Source organism: Ptychodera flava, chromosome 5 (genome assembly GCF_041260155.1).
Source record: "Ptychodera flava strain L36383 chromosome 5, AS_Pfla_20210202, whole genome shotgun sequence".
NCBI classification, from domain to species: Eukaryota; Metazoa; Hemichordata; class Enteropneusta; family Ptychoderidae; genus Ptychodera; species Ptychodera flava.
In genome coordinates this window covers 4,125,764-4,153,249 of record NC_091932.1, presented here as the reverse complement: position 1 = coordinate 4,153,249, position 27,486 = coordinate 4,125,764, and the positions used below count along the sequence as shown (strand labels likewise).

Genomic DNA, 27,486 nt, shown 5'->3' with positions numbered 1-27,486 from the left:
GAACATTCTAAAGAGGTTTGCTTAAATACTTTGAAGATTTTTCACAAATCTTGACAAAAACCAATAGTTTTCTGTGGAGATATGCACACAGTTTCCATAAGAAGTGTTTAGTTTGCTGCTTTGAAAATCCAGTCTTACATGTCAAGATAAGACACAGGTTGTGATTTTTGCGATTTCAGGTGACAACAGTTTAATCATTCCATGCCTTGGAGAAAATTACAGCTCTGTCAGCTATAACTTTTGACATGTTTTCCAGTATGTAGTTTGGTCTATAAAAATAATAAAATGCCGTGTCTCTGTCTACTTCTAAAATGATGTTAAAATGCCTTTGCCTTCACCTTCACAAGATAGCGCGTTGACAAATGAATTTTACTCCAGACTACTGACTAGAATTTATTTTTCAATGGTAGCATTGTATTATATTGTACACACTGTGTTGTGTTTGAAATGTTGGCAAATACTTTTCAATTCATTCAAGGAGAATAAGATACATACATGTTTACAGGACAAAGAATATGGAATTTTTTATCAATATGTACTTCTTTTCAATGCATCAAGGAAGTGTGTTTCAAATATGAGAGTTATAATACCTATCGGTATGGCTGTGATTAACAGAAGCAGCAATTTAGACAATAAGGGTATCTTATTCTTCAACTCACTATCAGTCAAATATCAATACAGTTGTTCAGAAAACAGAAGTTTTATAATCACAGCACCACTTATGGTAATATTCAACCATACATGTAGGTAGTACATGTAGGTATACTGCTTGTAGTTCGTATTACATTTAAGCCTTTCATCACAATCTCATTGAAATTTCATGATAGACCAGTGTGCAATCTTAAATCTCTCCGGTATATCAGTACCTGTTTCAGTAATTTTAGGAAGTATAACACAAGAGAAATCTCTGACTGGAAAATTCTTGTTCGTCATTATTGATCTTGAACTATATTCCAAAGTAAATCTGTGAATAATGTCATCATCACCAGTAGATCAGTAGTCAAAGTTTACTGGCTAAGGTTTTTGCTAAATGTTTTGCGTATTACCATTGTTTGAAATGCATACTAGGTGACAATTCCACTGAAATCACAGTAACTGCCAGTTTGTCTGTAAATATAAGTAGAAGTGAAATTTACTCACAGAAATTTACCCTTGTGCTGTAATGAAAAAGTCAACTTCATGAATTAAAATCAAAACTCAGAAACCAACTCGGCCAGATGCTTTGATATTTAGTACTAGGGTACCGGTATGCTAGTACTCCTAAGGTTTCACAAGCAGAGCTTCTTCATCAAATGACAAAAAATCTTGTCTTCATTTGGTTCAAGTTTTAGAAAAATCTGCTCAATAAAACTTCAATACCAATTGCTGTCACTAGAATTTTTAATAATAATAATTATAATAATAATAATAATAATAATATAATTTATTTATAAACTGCTATATCCACTGTGATAAAAAGTGATCAAAGAAGCTATAGAATTACACTATTATTTTAAATATGTTAAATAAGTAAAATGAGAAAAATTTCACAACTAAAAGAAAAATATACAAGTAATAAAAATTTAAAATTCAACAAAAACAACACTTTGCACAAAAACTCATCTTAGTAACCTTAAATCACCCAAAAAGTACATAAAAAGATTAACTAAAGGCTAATTTAAAAAGGTGCGTTTAAGGTTTGATTTAAGGAGAAGAAAGAGTAAGGAAGCATCGGATCTCAAGTGGAAGATTGTTCCAAAGAAAGGAGGCCACAACACTGAAAGCACGATCCCCATATTTCTCAGTACGTGGCCTATTTTGGAAGGGTTTAAACTGATCAGCAGATCTCAAGTTACGATTCGGAACATATAAAGAAATCATGTCACATAAGTACCGTAGTTTGGAGCAATGGAATGGATACATTTGTAGGGCTTGTGATTCCTGCGCTGATTATCAACTGAGACACAGCTCATTGACATCAAAATTACTGAGACAAGGATACACAACAAAAATTTAGACTCGTTAGGACTTTCAAAAACTTCTACGGTCGATATGATGACATTGTGGCCAAATATAACACCTTGGTCACTCAAATGATAAGCGACAGCATTCCCGGCTTGACTTATTACAGTGATTCATATCCTGTATCTTTTCATACAATATTTAGACAATTTTGGGACCAATCCTGACGGGTGTAGCATGCTAGCAGGGTTATGCTTACCCATTCCAGACACCTGGTACCACCACTAACTATCAGTGGTTCAGGATGGTCCTACTTAAATTTGTAAATCACAAATTGTCCCATGGACCTGGTAATGTATTACCTTGAATGAAATGATTATTGGACCAGTTTAATGTCATATTGTAAGTGACTATTAAAATTTTTAAAATTATGTGTCGAGAAACAGGTAACCAATGTAATTGCCTAAGTACAGGAGTGATATTTGAAGTGGGTTTAGAACGAGTGACAATTCTGGCAGAAATATTCTGAATACATTGAATACAATTAATTAAGTATTTGGGAAGTCCTAATAAAAGAGAATTACGTGAATCAATACGAGATGTAACAAATGCGTGGATTAATTGCTCTGTGGCAGATTTAGAAAAATACTACCGAATAAGTGCAATGTGACGTAAATGGAAAATGGCTGAACGGCAGATCTGACCAACATAAGGCTTCATTGAGAGGCTAGAGTCAGAGTGGCTTCCAGGCTCTTGGCCTGAAATTTTTAAGTGAACTTATATAAAGTCTGTCAATGAGATCTATGATATCATCAATTTTGTACACATCACTTTTTGTTTTGACATCGATCAGGATAAGCTACCTGACGCAATATACATCATACACCTGTATATGAAATATGATCACAGTGTCGATTATAATAAATGATTTATTTATATCATCCTAAGTCAAATATTGCAATCTAGAATGTTAAAGATTATTGCAAAACAAGTTTTTTACTTTGCGAAAGGAAGAGAATATTCACAGTATTTGATTGCCGATTGTTTGCAGATATTTACATGTACCCTCTACATGTATTTGCATGTAGCATTCCAGGTTTGGTGTTGTATTAGCTTTAAGGTAGTCAGTTTTTGCAGTCTACCGGTATACAAATACAGTAAAGGAGTTATTTTTTCATAACATCTCACAATGAAGATAAATTTTTTTGCGACAAGTGTAAAGAAAATTCATCACCAGGGAAAGTCTGAATTGCTACAATTGAGGTATACAGTATCTGTTCCAGGCCTTTACAACAGTACATATCTAAATGTGTAACAGTGCCTCTGAGAGAGTCAGCCATCAACTAGAAACACAAACCACCAATTTTTCATTTGACATGATCTTATCAGAAAAACAGTCTTGACAAAGCCAGAGGCATATTCCTCTTAACGGTGTGCTCCATTGGTTCATGAGTTGTAACTTTTGCACTGAAAGGTTGTGTTGTAGATGCTCATTTGTAAATGATATTGACAGCTTAGGGCTATGGAACTGGCATCGCCATGGCTACAATGCTGTTAGTAACCAAGGTTACAAATAAATCACTATACATTTCAGTGCTATGTTGTATTTTTGACATTACATGTTGGAGTTTCATTGGTTCTGGATATTTATATCTCAGTACAGTGTTCCATCCTTTGATGGAGGCACTATGGAAACACAAAGCATTGCTATTAGTTTGTTCCCAGCAGACAATTGTTAATGAGTGTTCAGTTTGTTTGGATGTATTTCAGTTGATTAACGACATTAGGCTCTAAGAAGAGATCACCTATATTTCAAATTGTAAACATATTGCTAAGTGTATGGTTGACAAGCAAGACGTAATTTTGAAGGGATAATTTGAGAACCCATTCAAAATATTTTCCATTAATTTCCCAGTGGACAAAAGTATTTTATGTTAAAGTATGTCTCTTTATCAAGCTTTAATTGAATGAGACGCACAGACAGCCTTTCTTACCATTTTCTGTTATGTCTAGTTATGGTGCAAATGGTGAGACACAAAGAAATACTTTGTATAATTTACTGTGGAAGTCTCCTAAGGTGAACATAATACTCCTGGCCATGAGAATATCGTAGGCAGTGGTAAAGTTTTCAGTCAAGTAAACTATTAAGTTAACCCTTTGAGTGCTGTAATTTTCTCCTGCAAAATTTTAGTGCAAAATTTTACCAATTTGCAGGAATTTTTCTGTATTTTTTCGTAATTTTGGACCAAATGGTCATCACATTTCGTTGGCTACACTTTTTCCTCAAAATTTTGGCAAAAATCTGAGAAAAATTGACTGGGATTTATTTTATAAAGGGGACAAAAATAGACTTTGGCGCTCAAGGTGTTAAGATAGCCTACCTCAGGCAAGAATCAAACCATTATCCAGCATTGCAACGGTGAAAAGTAGAGGAAGGTACAGACCCGCATTGTATGAACGTAACTCAATTAGAAAATATTGTTACAATATGAACGGAATAGCTGTCATAGTGATGTTTTGAAGGCATTGTATTATCAGAAAAATGCTGCTGATTAATGTGATTTCACACAGAAATCATCAACTGTGAGCTTTCAGCTGATGATTTCAAAAACATTTTTGAAGATTCTTCAGATGCAAGGTCAATGACACTAAAATCACTGTCATTTTGAAAGTCAGTGAAAGATGCAGATGCAAAAGTCAATACAGACACACCGGTAGTGCTGCTGGAGTTGGTGTAGACGGATGGAGTGTTAAATTGCTATATTGGTACATACTTCCCAACTATATGGTAAAATGTCTGTGATTTCATTTACCCTATAAACTAGTCAACCCTTAGGTTAGGATGCATAGATGTAGTTTAGGCCAAGAAAAATAAAAAGTTTGTTTCTCATCCTCGCACATGTCAATTCAGACCTGCTGCATCAACCTTTTTTTTTTGCTCATGAGGAAATAAAAAAAAAGAAAATAAACACAAAATTGCAATGGTGCATAACACAGTGCTGTATAAAATAGAACTGTAAACAAAATAATATAACATCCATTCAGAACTGTGCATATATGTCACTTTTATATTATGCTGTCAAAATTGTGCATTGCTGCACGAAAAGTCAAACTACAGAACTGTTGAGATACAAAAATATTAAAGCATCAATGTTGTGCATTTATCTCTGCGTGTATTCCTAAGTTGCTTTCATGTTTTTTGCATGTGTTTGTTTGTTGAAAAATTAAAAAAAGAAGAAAAACCTGCGTCACCACATCATTTTTCCAATATGTCTAGGATAAAAACAATTTTTCTTAGCCTTACTCTCAAGATGACCTGTTGGCATTATTATTTGAATTAGGTTGGGTTACCAAGGACATACAGATGTATCATTTTATTCAAAAAAAAATGCTGTAATGAGAACGATATGGTACATACAGGTTGTTATCATCAAAGTGTTTGCTGATGCTTGATATATATATTAATTAGTACCTGTGAACGGAGTGAGCTTCGTCCATCTATCTGTCAGTCATAGTTGCCGTCTGTCCATCCACGCAGATATCTTAGACATGCCTGGACCAATTCCTTTCAAACTTGGTACAAGGATAATACACTATGGCATACATATGCATGTATATTGTTTTTGGCGTGGTATGCAAAATTACTGCCAATTTGCATAATTGGTGATTTTTGAAAAAGTGTTGTGTTTCCAGAGAAACTGCACCAAATGTGGTGAAACTTTGTACAGATATTGGTCAGACAAAGGTGATGCACAAGGATATATGGTGGTCTTATGTAAATTATTGCTGATTTGAATAGTCAATGAATATCATATTATTATTATTATATTATAATTTGTCAAGAACTACCATCTGATGTTGGGCAAATTATCACCTACCCACAGGCACATAGTCCCATCTTTTCGCTATGATATAGAATAATATATATTCACAAAATATAGGGATTTATATCAGAGAACATCATGCAGCGGACATATCGTCTGAATGCGTAGCGTTGAGGACAATACCGAAGCGTATGATGTATGAGGACTTAAATACCAGTATTTTGTTAATAATCTCATTATTATACACCTTTTTAATCCAGTTTTAACCAGAAAAAATTGAAATTTAAAGCATTTCTAGGGTGCCTGTTGTGCATTGCATTGAGCAATCATGAGTAGACTGGGAAAGCTTTCAGCAAGTCCACTTGAATCACACAGAACAAAATTTCAACCAGCGCAGCGCAGTACACATGGTAGAAATTGTAGGTCAGCAGCATAACTTCACTCAAATTCACAGGTTTTTGAAAGACCATGAACTGAGTGTATAGAAGTACATTTTTGTAATCACTAAAAAAATTTAAAATCTTCTCGTCTTTCTCCCTGTGTTGACATTTGTTTTGAGGTCAAAGGTCAAAGAGCGTCCATTAACACAAAGTTATTGTACTCTGCATCAAAGTTATTGGAATCCGCATCCTCTGATACCGAAACTTACTGTAAGACGAAACTTCATAGGTTACAGGTGCTAGTGTATTATGGCATTCAGTAAAATGCTTGTCTTGATTGCTGTCAAGTTCAGCATAGCATACATATGCTATTGAAACTTAGGAAGCTCTCCTTTTTTCATAGTATGCACAATTCTGAAATTTACAAAAACATCAATCACTCCAGTTTTAGCTCCGCTGTCAGCGACGCGGAGTTATCAAATAGGTTGATTATCCGTCGTCCGTCGGTCGTCGTCCGGCGTCCGGCGTCAGTCGTCGTCCGTCAACAATTGCCTTCCTTCTCTGAAACCACAAGTCCAATCCTTTGAAATTTATATGCAGTTCACTTGGGGGACATCACTTCAGTTTGTTCAAATTATGGTGAAATTTGCATATTTGTATTTTTGGGGCATTTTTTGGTGTTTTTGGTAAAAAAATCTTCTTCTCTAAAACCGCTCGTCCGATTGCTTTGAAATTTGATATGCAGTTTGCTTAGGGTGACTTAAATCAGATTTGTTCAAATGGTGGTGAAATTTGCATATTTGTATTTTAAGGCAATTTTTGTCATTTTTGGTAAAAAATCTTAAAAATCTTCTTCTTCAAAACTACTGGTCAGATAGCTTTTATATTTGGTACATATGTCCCTAGGGATGATCTATTTCAGATTTGTTCAAATTGTGCAGAAATATGCAAATTTGCATTTTTAAGGCAATTTTTGCCTTTTTTGGTCAAAAAATGTATTTCTCAAAAAGCACTGGTCTGATAGTTTTGAAATTTGGTATACAGGTTTCTATAGATGAACTAAGTAATATATATTGAATTTCTGATGAAATCTGAAATTTTGTATTTTTGGGGCAATTTTTGCCATTTTTGGTCAAAAAATGTGTATTTCCAAAACTACTCATCTGATAGCTTTGAAATTTGGTATAGAGGTTCCTACAGATGAACTAAATGATATTTATTGAAATAATGATGAAATCTGCAATTTTGTAATTTTGGAGCAATTTTTGCCATTTTTGGTCAAAAAATGTATTTCTCAAAAAGTACTGGTCTGATAGCTTTGAAATTTGGTATACAGGTTTCTACAGATAAGCTTAGTAATATATATTGAATTTCTGATGAAATCTGTAATTTTGTATTTTTTGGGCAATTTTTGCCATTTTTGGTCAAAAAATGTGTATTTCCAAAACTACTTATCTGATAGCTTTGAAATTTGGTATACAGGTTTCCATAGATGAACTAAATGATATTTATTGAAATAATGATGACATCTGCAATTTTGAATTTTAGGGCAATTTTTCTCATTTTTGGTCAAAAAATGCGTTTGACAAAAAGTACTGGTCTAACAGCTTTGAAATTTGGTATACAGGTTTCTATATATGAACTAAGTGTGATATTTTGAAATTATGATGAAATCTGCAATTTTTATTTTGGGGGGCAATTGTTGCCATTTTTGGTCAGAATATTTTTTCTCAAAAAACTACTCATCAGATAGCTTTGGTTGACATGTTCTTAGGGATGATTGGATGTGATATATTCAAAGTATGATGAAATCTTCATTTTGTATTTTTGCAGCTTATTTTAGCCACTTTTTTCTGGCCACTGCATTGAGTTATCAAAGATTTCCACCTTCTTCATCAACATGTGTCAAAAATAGTTATTCTGTACATAAACCCAGCGGAGCTATATCGGCCGCAAGGTCCGCTTGTTAGCTTATAGTTGCCATGGAAATCAAAGTTATAGGGTTAGTAGTGTATGTAGCTAAAAAACGTAGTCTATCTGTCTGTGGCCATGTGGCCCTCTGCAAACTTATAATCCTAACCCTAATTTTAGTGTGTCCCGGTTACCCATGTCCGGTATTTTAGGGGGGACATTGTTTCTAATTTTATGTCAAAAGATGCAAGAATGCACTCTGGGCAAAATGCTCTGTATGTATCAAATTATATGTGTCTGTCTCTATGTCATTATGTCCGTCTGCTCAGTTTTCTTAGAAACTGTCACTTATCATCTGTAAATTTGGTATGTACATGTATTTTGGATCAAGGATAGAATTTCTAAGATCCTAATCAATGACATTGCTGAAATAGTATGATTGATGTCATAGAAGTATTTTTAAATATAGTCACTGTTATGGATGATGGTGCAGTTGTCTTGAAAATATAATCAATATGTTTGTGCTTAATGTTCTGACTGTACCAATTGAAAAAATTTTGACGTACATTCATCCTTGTTGAGAATGTTTGACTATGGTACATCAACTGCCTTTCTGTAGATATGAAGAAACCATTTGATCTGTTTCCTGTTTCCGTACCAATGATGCACTGAGCTAGCCGTGTTACCATAGTAACAAAGCTTAGTGACATCATACTGATGGAAAGGAGAATAAAATGTACGGGGAAAAGGATTCTCTTTAATCAAGGGTTTTTATGGTTCTTACTTCTAAAAGGAGACCTTTAAGAGACAAATGAAATGACCTGAGGCAGGTTTGATTTTAAACCCTGGTGATGTTTGAATTGCAGCCTATTTTTGATACAAATTATTTTGATTGTTGAAATTCTCGTAAATGCAGTCACTGTTTCTGTACATACCGGTATGTTGATTCTATAGAATATCTGTTGGGGAATCAGCTTTGCAGCTTGGTTTTTGTGTCATTAAAGATGATAGTTTACAAGGAAGAACTCATGATACATCTGATTAAAATACATCCTGTTGAGATGGACAGTCACTTTACTCTGTGCCGTTGATACTGTTAATGTTCTTACACTTTATCCACTTTACATATTAAGTGTTACTACGGCAACATTCATTTCATTTTAAAACAGGCTTTATTTTATCCATGGTCTTTTCTAGTACATGCATGTTTATTGGTTTCATAGTGACGCTTATCATGTGAAATACACTTATCATGTGAAATACAGTAAATAAGTCTTTTGTATATGACAAAAAAATTATGGCAATTTAACTCGCAATGCTTAATATTCACTGAAATGCTTTATTGATTGTTATTTTGTTAGTATTAGGTATTATCCATGTCCAAAGGATATCATGTATCCAGAAAGTTAGAAAAAATACTAAGCTTGACCGTTCCTTGCTCTTGAATTGTGTTGCTTTAAAAGCTGGAGTCAACCTGTTGTTTTAAATGTCTACTTAAAGCTGCACCTTCAAATGAGATAGAACGCAAAAAGAAAGAAAATGGATTGATTCATGTGTACTCTGCACCACTGGTGATTCTTGTCTTTTATCACAATAAGTGTTTCTGTGGAAAAGTAAAGTTGCATGTTTTAGATAATTGAATAAACAAGATGTATGGAGGTGTGACAGAGAAATTCCATGAGTCAATATTAATTTTATAGAGCTAAGAAAATGGATGGTAGCTTGTATTTATGTCAGAATAAAATCGGATGTAAAAATTATTTGTTTCATTTACAGTTTCATGGTGCATTGACACTACAATATTTAATCCTGATCTTAGTGTATCAAGGTTGTTAGAGGTCAAAATTTGCAACTTCAGTTTGATAGCCTCTGTACTTATGTGGCATGGTTTGTAAAATACTTTCATGACATATATTTAATGATTCATACCGGTAGTGAGGAGGAAATTTTCACAGATAGTCCTTGCCCTTTCTAAGTGGTCCCGTATATGTTAAACTTAGTAAAAACTTTCAACAAACCCGAAAGCATAAAATATTGCTGGCTTAGCTTATTAATTATGTGAGCAAACATTTATTTCAGGATGTAGTCTGGTTCCCTGACCCATTTCCCGGTAGAGGGCGTGGGGAAATATAGGGTCAGGTACCGGGTAGCCATCTTGAACAGAATTTTGTTCAAGATGGCGCAGGTTAGTCACCTGACAGAACATGCTGCAACAAATGGCTGCTACCTGAAAACGCCGGTCGAAATTCGACTGGATTCAGAATATGTTCGAACACTGGTATCCGAACAAAAACATTGGCACACAAGACGGGAAACATAAACTGAAAGGACTAATCCAGAAGTACGGGAGGAAATAGAGGTGATTGAAGGCTGGCAGGATATCGCAGCAGTACCTGTTGCATGTATCGAACGCGCTAGGGTCATTGAGGTCATCGCCGACTGTGGCGTGACCCCAATGACCCGAGCACGTTCGATACACGCCACAAGTACTGCTGCGATATCACAGCTAACTGAAAGCAAACTTTGTTGGAACTGTGAAGGACGATTGATTTCGATGGATAGAATGGTGTCCGAATTTCGTGAAAAATGCCAGGCATCATGTCGACGTTCTAAAAGTATGAAGATGTGTGCTAAATCACAGTGGCTAAATCATGGAGGTAGAAAGTCTTTCATTCTACCTCCACGGCTTTGTGTGTACAAACAAGAAGTTGGTGTCAAGTGAGCCTGAAAGTGCGAAACCCAAGAAAGATTAGAAAAAGTTACAAGTGTTTCTTTCATCCAATCACAGCTTGTTTCATTTTAACCCAATGGCGTCCATGTTTACATTAGCCGGTACCTGATCCTATATTTCCCCACGCCCTCTACCGGGGAAAGGGTCAGGGAACCGGACTATTCAGGATATAGCTGAGGTTGTGCTTCACCTTTCACCTTTGACCTCATCTGACCTCAAGCAACTTTAAATGTTGAATTGACAAGATATCAGTGTAGCATTTATACTGACTTTGTTATTCTTCTTTATTTCAGTGTTTTCTTGGACTTGGCTGTCATCTGACTGAAGGTAAGCGCTGTACTTTGATAATATTGACTTGCATCTTTGCAATTAATTTGATAAGGCAAAAAAAATTGTGCTGTTCCAATAACTCAACCTACCCTATTTTTCACCTGCCGACCTTAAACTTTTTAGAGCTACGTAAACACATAAGTAAAAAAAAAGAAAGAAAAAAACCTATAAAATCACACGTTCATTACCTGGCATTTGATTTTTGCTTGAATAAGGATGTCTTTTTTTGTTTTACACTTTTATATGTATGATTCCTTTTTCAAGAAATGTTGTGGTCAGTGTTTGATTGCCCTGAAGCTCTGAAAAATGCATATTTAAAAATAAAAATATTTTGGAAAAATAAAGCCCTGCCTACCTACCTATGTACCGTATTTTTGATAACCGTGTTATCGGAGCAGCACAATTTATCTTTTTTTGCCTAAGTGAAAAGACAGTGCTTTCACCTCAAAAATAGGAAATATTTAGACTTTTCAAAGATAAATTTAATCAGACTTTGGGTTTCTGTACTGATGCACTGTTCAAAGTATAACCATATAAAATATCCTGAGCACTTTATTTGATATCATTTCCAATTAATTGGACCTGCACTGACTAAATTGTTGGTATCTATAGGATGCATAATATTTTTCTTTTTTTGGTCAATGGTTTGACATTACACACAGCCCTGTAAGAGCGCCCTCATCAGTTGCCAATTACTATTCAGGTTTTGACATACCTGGTACATCATACCCGGTATATGCCTTCTAAACATTTCCAGTGTAAACCATAAATCATATAGTGGTTGTGATCTGTTTATTGCTGCACCTCATCTATGGAATAAATGACCTCTTGACCTTTTGTCAATTCTGGCAATTAGTCTCAGACAGATTCACTTAATCACCTCATTTGTGTAAAGTGCCTCTGAATTATGCATCTATATGATAATGGCATGTGATAAATCATGAGTGAATAGAATTGAAAGCACTCGTGAAAAATTATATTTTTGAGCGTAGTCTAGATTATATATCAATCCATCTGTAGCAAAAAATATACACAGTCCCCAACACATGTCATCTTTTTGATGAAGGGTTATGATCCTATACCTCACAAAACATCTGAGTTTTGTTTCATTACAATGAAAGTGGTCCAGAATCAATTCTAAAATAGAATATGGATAGTTTCATTACAGAAGTACACATGTAGAATATTTTTGTGACATCACACTATATGTAGAAGCACTGGGTCTATGTGATGATTTACATTTCTCAAACGTCTATTGAGACAAAGAAAACAGATAAGGATAGACAGAACTCTGATATCACGTTGTAAAATTGCTGTTACATTAGAGATAAAACACACATCTTGTTGATAGAGTGAAACATGAGGTCATATTGCAACTTTTTAACATTTGCTATTTGTATTCTTACAGGAGTTGATCCATGCACAGGTCTTGGGGGCGCTGTTGCCCTTGGCATGGAGAGTACCTTTATTCAAAGTACTCAAATCAAAGCATCATCAACTTGTAACTGTACAACTCATCCACCAGAGGTTAGTCTTTTTTGACCAAATACAGATAGCTTAGTCTCTGGAATATCAAACTGTTAACACTAGCAGATATGTTTGATATTGAGACACTTTCATAATTTTACACTATTCAACTAAATACCAGATACTGTACACCATATACTAAGTGTGATGAGATGTAGGTGCACCAACAAAGGCAATTTGACTATAAAAGGATAAAAAGCATAACTTGGTAGTCAACATTCTTTGGCATATGATTAAGTACCGTACAATATTCCTTAAGAACATCAATTTTATAAAAACTTTTGAAGTCTGTCAGATGATTGCAAATTTCCTGAAATAGCTCTCTGTGTTTACTTGGTATATATTTTGGTAATTTTCTAATCAATATATTTTGGTAATTTTCTGAATACGGTATTTGTTACAGAGTTGATATGATTGCATTTTGGCTGAATTTTTTGCAGGTTTATAAAAGTCTTGTCTCTCCATAATTTCATTTTTTGCAATTTCTTGACATACAGGATGCAAGGTACATGTATTCAGGCTCATGGACCTCAGCTATCGCTGATGACATGCAGTTTTTACAAATTGACCTTGAAATTCGCCACTATGTAAGTATGTACAAGGAAATTTGGTTAAAAGTAGTTGCAGACCAATCATCAATGATTCTGGCATACATGCGCCAGGAATAAAATGACTAGTCTCAAGATACTTTCAGGTTCTTATATTATCAACAAACAATCTGCAGGTTAGTGGATGTATTAAAGAGATATCTGTATGAAATCAGCCAGCAGAGAGCAACTAGAGCTCTTGCACAGTACATTTAATTTATTACAAGCCTTGTATATCCAACATCGCGTGCTCTATAGGATTCAATGGTAAGTGGTTGATGACGTCAGGGGCTGCATCGTCATCATTTGACTGAAAGTGAAGCGGAACTATTTTCACTTTGACAACTTCAGGATTTAAAAATGATAAAATTACATGTTTTATGTAGGAAATACCATTTTTACAAAATTATGCAAATTTGATAAAGAGCATAACAGGGATTTCAATATTATATCAATGTGCTATTCAGTAATGATAATCATTCAATTGTTTCAACAGATTTTGTCTAACATGATAATCATTCTATTCTGTCTAAGTAACATGGAAATTAGGAATATAATTGTCATTGGTATGTAAACCCAAAATTTGGAGTGAAAATTATGTAAGAGAGGCATGTAATAAAAACATAGCCCAAACATGGGATTGTGTACCAGTACCCTCGAGCCAGGAGACCGTTTGCCGTCCTGTCAGGCAAATGGTCACCCAGCCTCAGGCACACAGTCCTATGTTTTGGCTGTAGTATATAATATGGATATGATGTGTTGAAGCATATGAACTATCCTGTACCCTTTCCATTTAGCTCATGTCTTTAATAACCCTGTCCTAAAATGACAAATCGCTCTGTGATCTCATCAATTGGAGTAATTTTTTATGTTAACTTCATCAATTCCATATTCCATGTTTTCAGATAAGCAGTGTACGTATACAGGGCCGTCCAGATTATCCACAATTTGTCCGTACTTTCAACCTGGAATACAGCAATGATCCATTGGGATATGAGTTTGATTATGTACCAGATGATGGCAATCCAAATATCGCAAAGGTAAATTTACATTTGATGAACATTTCAAGCAATTCTGACCAGTCCTGTTCAGTGTATTACAGTGCCATATGGTGAAAACTTTGGCCACTTTAGTGACATGATTCTGTATTATCATTTTGCACATCAATCTAGAATATCACTGAATCAACCTGTTGTTTCAGCATTTTGAAATTCAATCAACTAAACACAAAGGTATATCTTAAGAATGCTATAATATGAAATGGCTACCAGATCGGGATAAAAACTATCCAGAAACACTGACCTCTCTGATCCAGTTTTATAGCTTTCCAAAACATTGATTACTTTACACCTGCATAACTGTTACACATGGAGTTTAATCGTACAATAATTTTTGACATCAGTGGACATGTTTCTAAGAACAGTGAAGCCCAGTCCAATACCTGATAATATTTTGTACTGTGTTTGACTTTTGACTTCGCTACCATTTCATGTAAATACAGGTAAAATCTGACAAATCCATCATTTTTTGCAAAAAAGTGTACATTTCATGATAACTGAGTCACATGATATATGAAGACAAGTCAAAACACTCTGAAGAATTCTGCTGAACCATGATTTCTTCAATGCTTGCATAGAATTTTTTTCTGTTTACGTAACTGATGTGCTGGACGCATGCATGCCTACTAAGTCTGTACATGATTGTATGACCCATTGTACATACAGGATATTGACTTCAAAAAAAATTTAGCTCCATTGTCAAAGACATGGAGCTGTAGCAATAGATATCTTTACCATGGTTTTAGTCATTTTCTGTCAACTTCACTCATAAACTCAGAAACCATTGCTCAGAAATCTGTCATATTTTATTTACAATTAAGTCACTTGGGATGGTCAAACTGTGGTTTATTACCATAATACGGAGGATATTTGCATGTGCAAATTTGAAACACAATTTTCTAATTCTGTGTTCAATTATTGTTTTTTTGGATAACACAGTTACACTGCTTTCAAATTTCTTGCTTAAATCTTTAGGATGCCCTTAATACGTTCTATAAAAATTAAAGTAAACTTGCATTTTCCTCAAGACTATGCATCTTGAATAATACCCTTACTGTAGATTGCTCTGAGACATAAACCTCAGTGTTGTTTGCACAGGCTTACACATTTTGCTCTGAGACATAAACCTCAGTGTTGTTTGCACAGGCTTAGACAATCATTATCTCCACTGCATATCAGTATCATCACTTTACATCAGGATCATTATTGCATGTCAGTATCAATCACTGACTGTCAGTATCATCACTTTATGTCAGTATCATCACTGACTGTCAGTGCCATCACTGACTGTCAATACCGTAACTGCATGTCAGTATCATCACTGACTGTCAGTATCATCACTGACTGTCAGTATCATCACTGACTGTCAGTATCATCACTGACCGTCAGTGCCATCACTGACTGTCAATACCCTAACTGCATGTCAGTATCATTACTGACTGTCAGTATCATCACTGACTGTCAGTATCATTACTGACTGTCAGTATCATCACTGACCGTCAGTATCATCACTGACCGTCAGTACATCACTGACTGTCAGTATCATCACTGACAGTCAGTGCCATCACTGACTGTCAATACCCTAACTGCATGTCAGTATCATTACTGACTGTCAGTATCATCACTGACTGTCAGTATCATCACTGACTGTCAGTATCATCACTGACTGTCAGTATCATCACTGACTGTCAGTATCATCACTGACAGTCAGTGCCATCACTGACTGTCAATACCCTAACTGCATGTCAGTATCATCACTGACTGTCAGTATCATTACTGACTGTCAGTATCATCACTGACTGTCAGTATCATCACTGACCGTCAGTATCATCACTGACCGTCAGTGCCATCACTGACTGTCAATACCCTAACTGCATGTCAGTATCATTACTGACTGTCAGTATCATCACTGACTGTCAGTATCATCACTGACCGTCAGTGCCATCACTGACTGTCAATACCGTAACTGCATGTTAGTATCATTACTGACTGTCAGTATCATCACTGACTGTCAGTATCATCACTGACAGTCAGTATCATCACTGACTGTCACTGCCATCACTGACTGTCAATACTGTAACTGTATGTCAGTATCATTACTGACTGTCAGTATCATTACTGACTGTCAGTACCATCATCTGACTGTCAGTATCATCACTGACTGTCAGTATCATCACTGACTGTCAATACCGTAACTGCATGTCGGTATCATTACTGTATGTCAGTATCATTACTGCTAAACATTCCATGTTTTTTTTTGTTTTCATGTTGTGTGGTTAGATTTCATGATCACAGATCAACTACAAACACAAAATGCAAAACTATGTCATGTGAAATAGACTGATAAGTGTGTCGCAAAGGATGGAATAATATAAGGTTATTCCCCAAATACCGGGATTTATGTCCGAGTACATCGTGCAGCGGAGGTATTGTCCGAGACGTGTAGCGTCGAGGACAATACCGAAGCGTATGATGTTATTGTACTCCGCGTCAAAGTTATTGGACTCCGCGTCTTCTGATACCGTAACTTACTGTACGACGAAACTCCATAGGTTACAGACGTAGGTGTATAATAACAAATATTATTTTTGGCTGCCTTTTTCTGAACCTATTGTAAGGGAGCAATTTTTAAACAGCTTATCAGAAATAAACTGAGAACAAAAAGAATGAAATCCCTCTTAGATGTGTGAGTTTGAAAAATATGATGAAATGTTTGATTTCTAGACAGTGCTTCTCAAATCTTATGAATCAGCATTATTACAGCTGACTAGAATAGGCCTTGAACAAATATGACAGGATATTCCTAAAAAATTCCAAGATTTCCTTTGCTATGAATATTGAGGAATTTTAATCAACCTCTGAAAACAATTACAAAATGTTGAAAAGCTGTTCATCTTAAAATGTACAGAATTAAACTGTTCAGTAGCCATATATGGTCAAAGTATGCAACAGTTACTTCCATATTTCAAGTATTTATTATGTAAAACTTGACATTTATTTCTCTTCTAGGAACTTGTAGCAATTACCCTGGCTGATGACATTGACTATGCAACATATATTGCATCTCATGATCAAGAGGAAACCAATGTGGTGGTTGATGTAGGCCCTCTACGATTTGTACGGTTCTATCCAACCTCCTGGACGCATCACATTGCAATGAGAGTTGAACTGTTAGGCTGTACTGATGTCGGTAGGATTTCTTTAAATTCATTATCTCACATATTTACGTTTAATGAGTTCAGTTTAGAATTTGATGATCTCCCTGTAATGGTTCTACCCCCAGAATGAAAAGGACCCACAGTGGTCTGCAGACTCAGTACGCCTATCATGTGATGGCGGTACAAATAAGCCCACATGCACAAATGCCTATGGAAATACACATACATCTATGCACATTTGTGCACATGGATGGGTTTGTTGTACTGTGGCCCATTCGAATTCCAGGTTTGACCCATTACAGAGTCTGTTTAGTTAATACGGTAATATTATTCAGAATGAATAATGAAGGACAGCATTCACCTTGTACTCGTGACACACCTGGTGTTTTTGATTTTCTCATGTGAGTGTACATGTACTGTCAGGAATGTACTGAGGATGAGTCACTGTACTGGCATAGGTAATTTTTCATGTGACTTGTTTTGTTCATCACAGATACTACAGTACAAGTGACCAGTTTAACAGAAACAATATCTGGCAATTATGGACAGACTTTCCAGTTTGAGTGCCAAGCCCAGGGTTACCGAGCGCCATCCACTAGCTGGCTTGACCCAAATGGTGATGTCATGGAAAATGATGCAAGAATTCAGATCACTAAAACAGACCCTGTAGATTTCATGTTTGTGACATCAACATTGACCATCAATTACTTCCAAGAATCTGATAAGGGTGATTACAGCTGTAATGCAACTCATGAACAGTACTTGACCAGCAATATGGTTGAAGCAGTGACACAAGTTGCAAGTACAGACCCTGGTAAGTGATTTGATTGCAGTGATACAGAGTTTTGACTCTGTTCACTCATAACAAAATCCTTATTTTTACATGACTCTTGCCAGCAAAGATTGTTAACATGTCTAGATATTAGTTGACACTTGCATGTAATTTACATGTTCATGTTTGACGCTTGATAATTTGAATTTCATATGCTTTACACTTGGTAATTACATATTTATATGGCTGACACCTGGTAGTTTTTGTGTTGATATGATTGGTAATTTACATGACTGTTTATATGGCTGACACCTGGTAATTTATGTGTTATATGGTTGACTCTTGGTAATTTACATGTTTGTATGGTTGACACCTTTTAATTTACATGTTCATGTAACTGACACCTGGTGATACCACCATGGTTACATGTATCTTACAAATATAGGATCTATATTATTAGAGATGAACTGTTTTACAAATGATGAAGAAAAATGAGATACTCTATATTTTTCTGGAAAACAAATATTTTTTCTAAGTACCCATATACAAAACAAAAGCCATCCAGCTATAGGAACTATTCTGTACTTTTTGTGTGTGTCACATACCCTTCTTCTGATTGGCAAGCTTTAAACCTCTGAATAACCATGGCAACTAGTACTTTTGACATGTGATTTAGTCCCAGGAGTTCTTCCAACACTGGATGGTACAATCGACCCAGCAGAAGTCAAATTCTACAACAACTATTTCTATGAATTTAGTACAGCCACATCCAATCTGGCTGATGCATCTCAACATTGCATAGATGGTTATGGTAACCTTGCTACGGCCAGTGAAGTGGATGAGCAACACTTCATACGTGCATTTATTGCCACTCCAAACGCTGATCCGGATGAGAAATACTGGGTGGATTATCCGGGAGCTTTCAACGCTGCACACGGGAAATATAGCAACACTGAATTAAGCTTTTCTCAGCTACCAGTTGGTGATCCTCACAGATATGTTTGCAAGTATGGTGAAGGTATGACAGTCTGATATTATGAAACTAGAATTACTGTGGTTTTATGACTTATCCGGACACCAAACTTGCTAATTACCCAGCAACTTCGCTGATGATATTGAGACTTTGACCAGTAATTACCAAAGCACTTTGGTAATTCACCTCAAACTTGATACTTGATCTGGCTGCAGTAACTCATGGGTGGCAAAGTGTAAACACAGACGCTAAGAGCCACAGTGCAAACAGTGATAACATACTTACTTTAATACTGTAAACCAATTTTAGACATGAGTTTGCACTCGAAGTATTCAACAGTGAACAAAGTGATGAAAATGGCACAGGACAAATACAATTTGCAATGCAGTAAACCTGCCCACTACACCAAAATATTTCCGTAACTTCCATGGACATCATATCTGATTGAACAGTCCTACTTAAATACTTTTTCCGCTCAATTCGTGCTGATTTAGGCACAATTATTTAACACCACTCAAACTTTCAATCACTTTCCTAAATCGACTTACACCTGAAGAAATTGTAAAAGAAGCTAGAATACAGAAAAGATTTTCAATCTCTCTATCTCCATGAACTGGCATACCTCGATCACATTTATGCTTATAGACAATCATTGCCAAGAGGCAGCAAAACTCCTCAATGATTTCGAGCTGAACTAGTATTTCATATCCCTGCATCAAATGAAATTGAAAACACAATCCCATCAGTGACATTTGGTAAAATTTTCACATGAATCATATCTTAAAATAAAAAAAAAGTGAAACAAAGACGTCTTGTACTTTGCCGATCAACAGCACAGTGTGAACTGTGATGTGGCATCTGCAATGTCTGCACATAAAAGCAACTCATCGTACCTCAGTATCAAATGGTCTGCATCTTATGAAAACAACAACTGGCAGTGAAAGTTGTAATAGTCACCGGTAAAAACTCTTCACAGATGAAAGGATAATTGCTTCAAACGAATGAAACTGCAGGTTTTAGAGGAGGAAAACCAATGGCGGATGCGCAGAGTGGGACTATTCTATTTAGGTGACGGAGACGGAGGGTCATACGATTATAAATAAACTGGATAACGTAGGATTTTCCTCACAATACTGTAATAGGAATTCCAATGTCCCCTTGTTTTAATATAAGTAATAGTTTTGCTGCTCTGAAAAGTAATTTAACAAACTCTAACGACCCATTATACTCTTCTAACCTCTCCGTAGTTGAGTTTTACATGTAACACGGATGAACAGCACACATGTACATGTATGTTGGTTTTACTGAGGAATGCTGTTCAGTGGAATGCCAACCCCTGGTCACAAATTAGTTTATGGCACCAGTATGATACTTATCAGTGACTTTGTATACACATTGTGTACCCCATGGAGCACTCATCCGCAGCCAGATCAAGTATCAAGTTTGAGGTGAATTACCGAATTGCTTTGGTAATTACGATCAAAGTCTCAATATCATCAGCGAAAGTTGCTGGGTGATTAGCAAGTTTGGTGTCCGGATAAGTCGTAAAACCACAGTAATACCTTTTAAACAAGGAATGTTCTATCATGGAGTCAGTGAACAACTCCAGCATTAAATGTGTATAATAATTCTTGAAGCAAGGAAATTGAGATCATTGTTTACACAAGAATCATTGAAATTGAAGAAATCCAGTTACCAGTAGTATCTGTCTGACTATAAGCTCCTAGTGTAGCATCATGAAACTAAGGGTAATTCTAGGGAATTGTATTATAATCAAGCAACTCGACGTTTTCTGCCACACGTACTCTCCCCAACATAGCTTGCTATGGTTTCACACACACACAAGTTACAACTTCCATCGTTACGTCATTCTATTGACATCACCTTCAAGTATGGCCAAGTGAGGACGTCCTCCGAAGCCACAGTTGGTCTATGAACCAAAACTTCACAATATTTTATCGATCCAGCCATACTATCAACAGTTTTTGAACTTCATACTAATCATAGTTGAGCTAAAGTAATTAGTAGGGCAGGGGCTTCTGAACGGCTGATACTGTTTTTAAAAATCCACTGAAATGAGCTGAATATTATAATGATTACGATATACTCAAATTCATTATATCTTTTGACACAATTCATGCCTATTGTTCTCTTGAACTTTGCCCTGTAAACAATGTTCAGTTAAGGAAACCATTTATTTTTTCTGTATTATTAAAGAGAGAAACTTGAAAATTCTTTTTAATAGATAAAAGCTCTAATTTTGAGTATCATCAATATGTATTTTGACAAGTTTTTTTTGACACTTTAATGTTATCCTGTATGAAAATTTACTGAATGGTAGATTTCTATGCAGGATACATCCTGTATTTTCAACTTGTAATTCTTTTACCCAGATACAGATCCAAAGTTCAAAGTTAAACCATATGTTACAAGATCATTTTCGTATTTTATCATGCCTCATTGGAAGAGTGATTGAATTTGACTCTCATAGACAGCTAGCTTAAAGACATTTAGCTGAAGTCTGAGGCCAACTTTCCCTGTACATTTACAAAATCAATATCATGATTACATCATCATATTCTGTTAGCCACTAGAAATTATACATTAAAGTTATTTGGATGTCATATCTGCCAGCAGGGCTGTAATTGACATCTGAAGTCTAATCACTTTTTTATTTCGGTTAGAAAAATACTAGAAATAACTTTTCAACAGAAACAAAAATAACATAAATGATATGTTTATTAAGCCTTGAACATACCACTACTGTAACAATGGTTGGTTAAAAACTTTACTACTTTTTGTTAAAGCCCCTGTAGCTGTAACTCTTGAAATTTGTCGACCTGAAAAAGGCTTTCTCATTTTCTTTAAATTCTTCAGATTTAAAGGATACCAAACATTTATTATCTTGCTCAAAATTGCACATTGTAGTCCCAGTAGACAGGTTATTCTACCTGTATAAACACCCCTCAGTGAGTACATTCCCATGAACCTGTTTTAGTTTGGAAGTAAAATCACAAAAGTAATGGTGAAAGATACAGCTATCAGGCCTTTAAATACAGTATTATGTCTTTGTTAAAAGTGAGAGTTTGATTTCAAAGTGTTGGATTTTTTTGTCTTTGACAGTAACGGTTACCAAAAGCCCATTGCCATCATACCCACTATGGACCTCATCAAGCTTTGAAGTGATCTGTTATGTGACTGGAAATCCAGAACCTTCAGACGTCAAATGGTACAAGAATGGTGTTGAAATGGTATGGGATGCTCCAGTTGGCAACATTGCAACACTAACTGCTGATTCACGTTTCACATGGGATACAAATACACCTACTGTACATAAATTGACCATATCGGCTGAGTTTCAACTGGATGATCTTGCTGCGTACAGATGTGAAGGCAGCAATGGTTACTCTACTGCCTATGAAGAGTATGTACTCCCACCAGGTAAGAAAGGTTGATGAACTGTCAGTTGATGATTTTGATAATAAGTCATCATTGTTTCAAAGGTCTGAAAGCATGCCTCAAAAATTTGTTTTAGTTATTACATGCTTTGGACATTCACAGTCAATTCATTGGTATATCTTTTCAAACTCATGGTATATTTTCAAATATAAGTCACCCTTTTTAGTTTTGTTAATGTATTTCTTTCAATATTCTTTTGATGTCCAGTATTAGTTATCCAACTATAACAATGACAAACGACAGATACTTTGTCTTGGCAACACTGAAGAAGACAGGCCTTACAGTCGGCAATTTATAATCAACATGATCCTAGGGGGTCCAACTCTTTAATAAAGCTAAAGAAGGCCCCCTAAGAAAACCCTGGTGTCTTCATAATGAAAATTGAGCCTAGTGTCCTTCATTTGTGTCTCTGACTATTCAATGAATAATACATTGACAGTTTTGGTAGTGTTACTGTTTTCTATACTTGCACCCAACAGGTACCTTTCCTCATCTCCTGGTCAGACATTCCAATAACTTTGGATTTGGTGCGGTCAATGCTCAACTCAGCTGTGAAGCTGCATGTTATCCACACGCCTCATTACACTGGCAAAAAGATGGCACCAATATCACTGTAGATTTACCACATCTGGAAATCATTGAGTCAGTTCAAAATGAAACGTCAAACATCATGACAGTGACTCTCCAATTTGATGTCCTAGTTGCTGCAGATGTTGGTTTATATGTGTGTGTAGTTGAGAATAATTTAGGTCCTAGTAGAATCACCTTTGAAATTCCCTCAGGTAAACAGAATTATACAATGTGATATTACTGATATTAATCTCATTATTGTGTTCTGATATATTTAAGCAATAATGTACCCCGTCCGGGCTCATAATGGATGAAAGCAAACTTTACATGACATAATAACATTATGGAATGCAAAGTTTGCTTGAATCCACTATTGGCTGAGAGGGGGTACATGATTGCTAATATTTTATAGTTTTGTGCAATGCCAGTGAATTTTTAGATGTAGAAAACATCGTGGGCCACAATACTGGATGATCAGATACATTATCAGTAATAATCTAGGAGTGTGACATCATGAAATTCACTAGTATTGAAAAAGCTATAAGATATAAGTATTAACCGGAAATTGATTATTATGTGCAAATGCAATATTGAAAATTATCAGCCAAGGAAGGCACAGAACACTATTGAAGGTCTTTTTGTGAATTTGTTGAAGTATGATAGGTTATAGTGTACTGTTATTGTATGCATTGGACATTATTTCATGCTGCAAAGTTCATATTAAATCTTGTAATTTGGTGACATTAGCTACACTCGTAATCCACAACAATACACTGTTTCAGAACCATTTAATGTCCATGAGGCATAATCCGATTATGAAGATTTGAATGTCAATGAAAATCTTGGCCTCTAACCCCCATTTAACTTTTTATTTTAATTTGTTCATGTTGCTAATGACTACTCAACAAAAATCATAGTATTTTTCTATATAGATAGGATCTCTCTTTGTTCACACTACCCTTTATTATTGACATTGATCCTTATGGTGTAACTTTAACATAAGTTGAAAAGAAATCTAATCAAAGTTAACCACACATATTCAACATTTTAATGATCTTTTCATATTTTCATTTGTTTGATCAGATGGAGATGTTTCCGATGACAGGGATTTGTCGTTGACATGGTTTGCTGTCGACCGGCTTGTAAGTTGAAATTCACTTCAGAGTATTATGATCAAAGAATTGCTGACAGGCTTTATATGAACACATATCAAATCTTAGCAATTTATAATTCTGAAATGATTTTCGCACATATTATCAGACTGAATTTTGAATAAAATAACATTTTTTACTTTCTGCCTTCCACTTTAAAATTCTCAAACTTTTGCGTCACCCCTGGCGATGGCAGTCCCCCGGTTGGTGGGTACCCATGCTTGTTACCCAAGTTTGAAAAGTACCCCCTTTCCCAGAATATTTCTGAGAAAAACACCCCTATTTGTGGCAAATCTGGGAGAAATTAGCTGTAAAAAACATACCCTTATTTTCGAAATCAAGGAGGTTAGTATGTTGACTTCCAGGGTTGACCCTGGAGGTTGACTTTGTATACATGTACATACATCACAAATGTTTGTCCTCACCTTATTTTAGTCATATTCATACACAATCATCTTCCTTATCCGTGAGTGAGACTAGACCAGATTTAGTGTCCTAGGGAGATTATGAAAGGAATACCCCTTATCTCGGAGGTTACTCTGAAAAAGTACCCCTTTTTCTCGATTTCACGGACCTAGAATCTCCGAGATGACTGAAGAAAAACACCCCTTTACCGTGAATTTGGTAACGCGCATGGGTACCCACCAACCCGGGGACTGCCACCACCGGGGCGTCACTAGGTCTAATAGCATCAGCTTGTTTATATAAGGGTAAATGAACTTTATACCAGTGCTGACAGTGTGAAAAAGAAGCTGGTCAGCTGACAACTCTTTGCAGTCTGTCTTTTGCTCAAAGACAGTAATTGCTGTAAGACATATCAATGATATATGTTACAGGTTGTGGAAGACGAGACAGGACCCTCAGTTTTAGCTCAAGTCAGTGACACCATTGATGCTGATGAGAACAGATCACTGACAAACGATGAACTCACCATTGGAGAACACTTTCTATCAAGAGTGGAGGGTCTTAGTGATGTCAATGGCAATACCCATGATGATCTGCATTTCAATCTCAAGGTCAGTGTCATTTTAAATTATTGTTGAATGAAATGTCAATTTGAGGTTGTAGATTGTGTTCCACAAGTGCACCAATACATGCATTCACCCAAGCATCTCCCCAAGACATTTGAAAGTTGGAACAAGGACAATTTAGATGTTAAATTGTACAACAATAATCACTAAATTTCCCAAGCAGATACATGTATGAACTCACAAACCAGGGCTCCGGATACTCGATCGCCAATTAGCCAAATGCGAAAGAAAGTTAAAAATGGCTACAAAAACTCCAGTTTGGTGAACATAGTGGCTAATGAATTTTTACTGCCTGGTGCCACCTCAACAAAAACTACAGCTAAACAATAGAAAAGTTGTAAGATGTTGAAACAGTTTACCCTCCTTCCTACAAAGTTGCAATGTATTGAAACAGTTTACTCTCCTTTCTACAAAGTTACAAATTCCCAGGTACGTACAACAAACATTGTTGCTGCTCCGTCTGCAGTACACAGAGGCTTTGCTTTGCCCTTATGAGTCCGGTTCCGTCCTTCAGTCTATCAGAAGTTTTACCTACTTAGCTTGAATCAAAATTTGGCCTGCAACTACTCAGTTTGATAGCAAAACGCTAATTTAAAAGGGAAATTTCACTAACGGAGTAATAATACAAAGGAAGAGGAGAAAAAACTGAGATGTTTTCTGAAAGGTCAAGTCTAGGTCATCACATCATGTGATTTCATGCATGAAGACCCCTTAAGTGTACAATTATGGTTCAAAAGAGCCACCTAGGGTGGTCCAATAGGTAAAAGGTAATTTTGGTGCCTTCCAATTTAAATAGCATTCAGCTTGGCCGTCAGTTTTAAATTTAATTTTATTAAGAGTCATTGCAAAGGGACATTGTCAACAGTAATTGCAGTAAGCATATCCATTGTCAAATCATTACGTTTGTGAATTGCAATTTTGCATGTAAACATTAAAGCAATAATTCATTAAGATTTTAGAATTCAATTGATACCTTATTTTATTTCTGTGGTAAAAGTTTACCATCTGAAATGAAAAAGTATTTCTATCCTGGAAATGTCATAAAAACACAGATTATTCAATAAAAACTGAACAAATATTTCTTTAATGTAAAAACTATCAGAAACATCATACAAAACATCTTGATTTGTAAAATTAGGAACTCCTGAATGCCGAGAAAGCTGTAATTGCCACGCTTGAGATGATAAACTGGCTAAAAGTTGCTCAAAGTGGCTACAAGATTTTTGATTTGGCTAATCAGTTGGCTAATCATTTTGGTGACTTAGGGGGAGCCCTGCAAACTACAGTAACTATTCACCTCATGAATAAGTGTACATGAAAATTAAAAATTTTAGAGCCAACAGATTCCAAATGAAAGGGTACAGAACTACTTTTATGTTTCCATGGTAAATTTTCATCTGTACAGCTTTTTACATGTAGATCTCACTAGTACCCATGCATTCCAATTTGCTTATATTGTATACTGTTTATAAACCTACATGTATGTTTATTAAACATATTGCTTGTTATACAGTAACAGTAGTGATTATTAAGATACCCCTGTTCAGCATTACTTGACATACACGGCCCATCCCAAGTAAACTAATCTAATGAAATTGTTCTTTATCATAGAATGTATTGAATGTTGCCAGGGGATTAATTTCAATCAACCAAGTACACCAGGTTTGTAAATCCTATTTCAAAATATCCCAGATTAATTGTAAAAAGAAAAAAGTATCAGGTAATTTTCAATCAAATGTGCTTCCTGATAAGGAATTGATAATGATTTTATGGGGGCTAATGTGCAGTGTCTCGGAAGCTGTTATCCAATTGGTTGGCTGAATCTTACCATCATGACTCCCCAAGTTGCTGTGAACAGTGACAATCGACCAATTAGATATAACCTTCAGAGCATGCTGCACGTTAGCAGAGATTTTTTTCTGAAGTCATTTTATCATGACAGGTATTATTTATGTACATTTGTAGCACTGATTATTCTATGTTTGCATTGAGTAAATCTTCTCTGAGTTTGATTTTCATTTATGTTTGATGATCCTAGACCTGAGATCACTGTATTTATTCACCGCTGATGGAAGTAACAGAT

General features: G+C 35.6%; 1 protein-coding gene across 4 annotated transcripts in view; it reads left to right on the top strand.

Moving 5' to 3' along the window:
- The window catches only part of LOC139132787 (uncharacterized), a 120,360-nt gene that overhangs the window by 69,030 nt on the left and 23,844 nt on the right, over nt 1-27,486 (top strand). For 2 of the 4 annotated variants that reach the window (XM_070699043.1, XM_070699042.1), the window contains exons 3-14: nt 11,081-11,114; nt 12,526-12,644; nt 13,142-13,231; nt 14,137-14,271; nt 17,299-17,479; nt 17,941-18,261; nt 18,902-19,237; nt 22,316-22,633; nt 23,131-23,433; nt 24,305-24,363; nt 25,209-25,388; nt 27,015-27,065. In XM_070699043.1, coding sequence (XP_070555144.1) covers nt 11,081-11,114; nt 12,526-12,644; nt 13,142-13,231; nt 14,137-14,271; nt 17,299-17,479; nt 17,941-18,261; nt 18,902-19,237; nt 22,316-22,633; nt 23,131-23,433; nt 24,305-24,363; nt 25,209-25,388; nt 27,015-27,065 — 2,127 coding nt within the window. Of the gene's footprint in view, nt 1-11,080; nt 11,115-12,525; nt 12,645-13,141; nt 13,232-14,136; nt 14,272-17,298; nt 17,480-17,940; nt 18,262-18,895; nt 19,238-22,315; nt 22,634-23,130; nt 23,434-24,304; nt 24,364-25,208; nt 25,389-27,014; nt 27,066-27,486 lie in introns of all 4 variants that reach the window. The other 2 variants (XM_070699041.1, XM_070699040.1) reach the window with 1 other exon arrangement.